Source organism: Gymnoscopelus microlampas (genome assembly GCF_963454915.1).
Source record: "Gymnoscopelus microlampas genome assembly, chromosome: 9".
Classification (NCBI taxonomy): Eukaryota; Metazoa; Chordata; class Actinopteri; order Myctophiformes; family Myctophidae; genus Gymnoscopelus; species Gymnoscopelus microlampas.
The window spans coordinates 4,462,143-4,469,064 of record NC_139946.1 but is presented as its reverse complement, the minus strand read 5'-3'; the positions used below and the strand labels follow the sequence as shown (position 1 = coordinate 4,469,064).

The window sequence follows — 6,922 nt, the reverse complement described above, 5'->3', positions numbered from 1 at the left end:
ACGTGAAGCTTGACCAATGTTAACTTGGGTGAGACGCACACACACACGGAAGGACGGAGACGAAAACATATTCTCCACCATACTGGCGGAGACAATCAATCAAAAACAATAACTGAATGAATATGAGCTTGAACGATCCCAGAGGATGGGCATGCTTCAAGTCAAGTCCATTTTATTTATAGAGCACATTTAAAAAAAATGACCCATGGTAATCATCCAAACATTTGTCTGGGACTCACCTTGACATTTAGGTCTTTGTCCAGCAGTATGTTGTCAGGCTTCAGGTCCTTGTGGATGATGGGAGGGTCGAGACCATGAAGGTGGTTCATGCCCAGAGCCACTTGGTGAGCCACTCGAAAGACCAGGGACCAGGGTAGAGGAGGGTGGTTTAGTTTTTTCTGGTGAGGAAGGGGGTAAAACAAAAAAAGGTTAATTAAGAATCACAAATTCAAATAAAGGCTCATTTAAAGCTATTATCCTTATGTTATATGTTTGTTGTTAGTTTGCTAGTTTATTCACGGAGGTTGCGCCTTGGCAGTATGTGGTATGGTGCTGATTCCAACGACTTTATAGACTATATTTAACAGTGGAATATCAACATTGCTATCAATATTTATGACACCTGAACTTCCTGATGCGAATCAATAAAGGTCTATGGATATATCCATCTATCCAGACACACAGACAGACACAGACAGACTTTCTGACTCGTTTATACTTAAAGGTAGGGTAAGTGATTTGCTTTGGTTAAAATAAGTGTTAAATAGCTCTATATTCTGATAGTACTCATTGCTATAGAGTGTTTGTTCAGTATTAGGAGTCTCCTTGTCTCTCCACCTCTTTATTAAACAGAAAATGCATTTTCGTTTCAGTTTCAGTTTCATTTCCAATTTTATCCAACCAGGACAGAGAACTCAATCAGGATACAGATTAAACAAGTGAAATTGGAAGTGATGACACTAAGAAATGAGCAGACAAAATTGGAACTGGAACACTATACAAATCAAGCTTAAAATGGGTACTTTCTCCTGATTGGCTGAGATTTTGACACCTACCGAAAAATGTATTTTCTGTTTATTAAAGAGCTGGAGAGACAGGGAGACATCTGTTACTGAAAAAAACACTCTATAGCAATGATTACTATCAGAATATAGTATTTTAACCTTTTAACAAAATACTTTTTGTTTTAACCAAAACATATCACTTACCCTACTTTTAAGTCTTTTGCACACGCACAGGAATCCTCTGAGTCTGGACACCCACACAGCGTGTAGCCATTACGCATTGAGTAAAGCCTTCTTCTATTGATTAATTTAATTCAAGAGTAGTCTACTTCCTTATTGCTAAATCCGATTGAAATGTATCATTTGATTCGACCCATTGCAAAGTGGAAGCGGTGATGGTAGAGGCTATGTTCCAGTGAAAGTGAAAGGAACTTGCCACCTTAAATACGCTTTTCTGAGTTTTTTTTCCCTCCGAATTTTGCTAGTTTATAATGATGGTAATTTGCTAGTTCATAAGCTCATACATTTCCGACTTTATAAAGTCGGAAATTTCTCTCTTGCAAATGGGGGGCAATTTGAAAACAAAGGCGACCTACTGTGGTTGGCGACAACAGAAAATGTGCATGTGTCGTTCCCATAGTATGGACAGGGGTGAGGGCCTGCTAATGTTGTTGTTATATTGATTTTTTTTTCTTTTTTTCTCGTCCATGTCTTTCAGTAGCTAGACTGGGCCAAAGCTCTATTGCCTGGCCGTGGCCCAAGTGGCCCAATAGACGCTACGCTTCTGAGGGAGAGGTGTAATGTAATTGATGTTGACCTAATTTAGCAACAGCATTTTGCCAGAATAAAGTTAAATAAAACCATGACAATATAAGAAAAAAGAACAAAGGAGTTCTACCGTTGCGCCTCAGCCTTAAACGGCCAGTCCGGTGCGTCACAAGGGTATGGACAATACAAGCAGAAGAGAGAACTCTGGAGCAACACGGACAGTTAGGCCTTTTATTTAGTTAGGTGCAAGTACAACAGAATGACTGACGTTTCGGTCTTTCGACCTTCCTCAGAGTCATAGGTGGCAGCATCAAGGAGGACATTTAAATACAGAGGTGAGCATGGGTTGTACTCTCAATAAGCCAATAGTAGATGGCCCTCTGTTTGGTGGTAATTACCTAGTACTGCAAGTCACAATCTCAAGGTTGCGCCAATCAGTAATGATTAGGCTTAGCTCAGGGCATATGGACCATTTAGCATATTACAAAATATAAAAAACTAGAGGTCCGCCCGCCCGCTAGCCGCGCACGGGGCCCCGCGCACGGGGTGCCAAAATCATGGGATGAAAATTTCCAAAAGAAAAGTAAAAAAAAAATATATATATATATATATATATATATATATATATATATATATATATATATATATCATTTTTTTCCTGGGGGTCCCCGGACCCCCAGAGTGTTGGGACCCCCGCAGACCCCCGTGAAACATGGCGGACCCCTTCGGCTGTTTTTTTTTTTTTCATGTAGGTGGTTGCTTGTTTCTGGCGCAAATGTGGCAACACTGAAATTTTCTTGTCTTTTGTGCTTATCTTGTGGGAACGTGGCAACGCAGATGGGGAGTCGTTGTGTGTTCACACGCACACACACACACACACACACACACACACACACACACACACACACACACACACACACACACACACACACACACACACACACACACACACACACACACACACAGACTTGGACATTGCCTATGCCATCTCTCCTCTCTTTGGCCACACGTGCCACTGCTTATCAAAGAGGGGTCCAGGGACCCCCAGCGTATGTTATGTCCGTCCGCCCGTTTAGAGCACGGGATTTTAAACAGCTATAACTCCAGTTCGCAGCATGCCACCAAGTCCTAATTTGGTATGTGGACTTAGACCACCAATAGGGACGAGCATGAATTGCTGAAGTTATCAAAGCGGGGTCCAGGGACCCCCCGCGTATGTTATGTCCGTCCGCCCGTTTGAGCACGGGATGAGCACGGGATTTTAAACAGCTATAACTCCAGTTTGCAGCATGCCACCAAGTCCAACTTTGGTATGTGGACTTAGACCACCAATAGGGACGCACATGAATTGCTGAAGTTATCAAAGCGGGGTCCAGGGACCCCCAGCGTATGTTATGTCTGTCCGCCCGTTTGAGCACGGGATGAGCACGGGATTTTGAACAGCTATAACTCCAGTTTGCAGAATGGCACCAAGTCCAAATTTGGTATGTGGACTAAGGCTTCGTCCACACGTACACGGGTATTTTCATAAACGTAGCTTTTTATATGCGTTTTGGGGGGTTCGTCCACACGCAAACGCGTTTTTGCTCCATGTAAACGCATCTTTTGGAAAACTCCTGCCACAGTGTAGATTTTTAAAAACTCCGGCTATGTGTTCTCGTGTGGACACGGTAAACGGAGTTTTTGCATTTAGCCGTTAACGTTTAGCCGTTGTCGTGTGGACAGAGAGATTTTTTTAAACAGGGCCGTGTAGACGCGGAGGTTTTCAAAAACGAAAACGAAATATCTGCGTTTATGAAAATACCCGTGTACGTGTGGACGAAGCCTTAGACCACCAATAGGGATGAACATGAATTGCTGAAGCCCCGCCCCGCCCCACTTTGCAGCATGCTACCAAGTACAAATTTGGTCAGTGGACTCAGACCACCAATAGGGACCAACGGAAATGAGTTACGCCCCGCCCCAAAGGCACCGCTTCCTTCACACAGGGTGTGATTTTTAAGATACAAAAGAGAAAAAGGGGGAACACTCTCAAGAGTAAAGGGCACACAAAAGCAGGGGTGGAGACATAATTAACAAACTGCTTCGTAGAGAAGCATTATGGATCCATAACCTTGATACCTTAGAACCCAATGGCCTAAATGAAGAATTGAGCCTTTCATGTTTTCTATAGACGGTCTCTGAGGTTTCATGACTTTGCTTTTGTGTGCCCTTTACTCTTTAGAGAGTTCCCCCTTTTTTGTATCTTAAAAAAATTAAAAATGAATTTTTGTCTAAATGTATCTAAAGTGTTTTTGCATTGGCCCAACATTGTTTGGCCCCTTTGTCTATATGCACACTGTTTTAAACTAACCTTACCAAGGCATTATATGTGTAGACTATTTTTTATATTTTGTAATATGCTAAATGGTCCATATGCCCTGAGCTAAGCCTAATCATTACTGATTGGCGCAACCTTGAGATTGTGACTTGCAGTACTAGGTAATTACCACCAAACAGAGGGCCATCTACTATTGGCTTATTGAGAGTACAACCCATGCTCGCCTTTGTATTTAAATGTCCTCCTTGACGCTGCCACCTATGACTCTGAGGAAGGTCGAAAGACCGAAACGTCAGTCATTCTGTTGTACTTGCACCTAACTAAATAAAAGGCCTAAACTGTCCGTGTTGCTCCAGAGTTCTCTCTTCTGCTAAGAAAAAAAGAGTTGGGTTTGACCAATTAGTAAACAATTTATTTTGCGTAAACAATTAGGCAATTTCTAACGGACAAACTGTTGAAAGCAGAACAGTCTCTGGAAACGCGTGGCTGTCCAAAACCAAAAACCTGAGAGAAGCTCATTGTTTGTGTGCACCTACATTTGATTTGTCAAATACAAAATAAATCACTAAATATACGGAATATAGTGTAGGTACTGTATGCTATATGTTTTATATATTATATATTATGTACATAAGTACATAATACCATTACTGGGTATACTTTATGTTCAAGTTGTTGTTTTTTCTATGAATTTTAGAAGGTGATGTACTGTGTAGTTTTCTTTTATGAATACGTTTATATCAAGTTTCAGCTCATTAGATTGAAAATGGTTCAACATCACTGGATCATTGAATATGTCAGTGAATCAATAAAGGGGGAAAAGCTGACATGCACGGAGCAGAGGGATCCTCTCTCCATCAATTCCATGACCAGGCAAACGTGTGTGCCAGAGACAGATGGTAGACTGCCCTTGAAGACGCCCAGGACCTGGATGACATGGGGGCTCTCTGCCCGTTGCATCAATTCAGCTTCACGAAGGAAGGACTTATCTGAGCTGGTCCTGAAGGATCGTAATAACAAGACAAATGATAAGTATTTAATGTGAGCATTTGGCTAAATTGAAAGAGAAGCTGGAAAACAGCCAAAATACACGCACATCCCAAACCTACTAGGCTGGGTGCTGGACCAAAAACAATAACAATAGATATGAATAAAAAGTCTGCTCACAGATTGCTGCTCCCAAATGTATGTTGACTAGTGGTGACGTTTCAAGTCAACCAGGCTGAGGAACAGGTATGAGGAAGAACCTGAGCAAACGTACATTTGGGAGCAGCAAATGGTGTACGGACTCTTTTTATTCTTATCTATTCATACTCGGCAGAATCCCAACAGTCCAAAGTCCAAATGCAACAAATTAATCTCACTGATTAATAAGTGGGACCACAGTATAACCAGAGCTTACTAATGCTTTCAAAATAACACACCAGCCTGGTACATAAAGCAGCATGGGTCTAAAAGAGTGCATCAGTTACTGCACTTCATGTATGCACAAACTATTACACAAGCTATAAATCAAACGTGTATATGGACTACAAAAGTAAGCCCCCCGCCAAACCGGGTTACCTACCCAGGCCCGTGAAATTTGGAAGGCAGTCATGGCCAATTGGTATGGAATCTGAAAAATCATGTTACATCTTGATCACATGACCCCAGAGCTAATGTGTATCGATCAATGGCCCAGTATCTGGCACTGGAATTGAATTTCTCTTCCGGGTTCTCTTACATAGTGCTGTTCCTATTAATGGCCCAGCAGATGTCGCTATTTCACCTTCTACCGGTCGCAATAATTATAATCTCAGTACAAGTGAATGATTTTTTTTTAAACTGTAGGAGGTTCACCCATTACATGGTTTAATAGTCAACCCTTTGATCTTTTAAAGTATATTTTCCTGGCCTAATTGAATAATAAGAATATAAAAGGTTTTGTCTCAATTCTCAAGAATGGGTGAATATCTGAATATTTCATTAATCATTAAATTATAATGCCAAATTTCAGAAGTGGTAAAACGCTAGCTGTTCAGTGCACATTAGTCACTTATTGCTATTCAAGTGAGGTTTCACACACAATATACTATACTATTTGTTCTGTGTGTGTGTGTGTGCAAGAGGTTTCCAAGAACACATGGAGTGTAAGACATTTGAAATACCGCGTCATCGCCAGTTTGTACTTTTGCACTTACCCGTCATCAAGACATAATCGTTTAATGGCCACATCCCGTCTCCACTGAAGATGTCTGGCTTTATAGACTTGCCCAAATCCACCTGCACCAATCAGCTTCCAGCTCTTGTCCAGACTCTTCCCATCAATCACTGCAAGATCTGGATAACTGGACTCTGGATAACTGGCCATTGTTCACTGAAGAGATGTGGGAGAGGATTACATTGGGTCATAAATGCATCACACACAAATAGAAAGAAAACTACTTCTAGAAAAAGTGCTTCTCGGAGCACAGGTCTCCGCCAGGTCAGGTAGGTTATTGTGGTCCAGCAATGCTGGAAATTCAGTCATTATAGAGTGAGTGGAATCTGTAGAAGTTGAGGAATTAATGTTAATGAAGTTATTGCACAGACATGCAAACTTAAATGCCAATCTTAGCCAATCAGGATGAAATATGAAAAGTCAGCCAGATCTGTCTTGATCACATGACTATATGAGATAATGTGTACCGGTTTACATAATGTTTGGACAGAATCTGTGGGATCAGAATCTTCGCAACGTTCGGCACAGTGACTGTGCCGACTGAGGCTGTGCCTCTCGTGGCTCAAGTTCGCTTCCAGGAGATTGGGGCCGAAAGTCTAATTATTAGCGAGGCACGCCGCCGAGGCAGGT

General features: G+C 41.7%; 1 protein-coding gene across 1 annotated transcript; it reads right to left on the bottom strand.

Annotated features, from left to right (window-relative positions):
* Positions 1-212: 212 nt before the first annotated feature.
* On the bottom strand, positions 213-6,442 carry LOC311052490 (receptor-interacting serine/threonine-protein kinase 4-like; the record flags this gene model as incomplete). The annotated part of the gene is made up of 3 exons (XM_084067453.1): positions 213-398; positions 4,921-5,092; positions 6,273-6,442. The coding sequence occupies 3 exons, from the start codon at positions 6,440-6,442 to the stop codon at positions 213-215; spliced, it is 528 nt and encodes a 175-aa protein (XP_083923579.1).
* Positions 6,443-6,922: the final 480 nt, after the last annotated feature.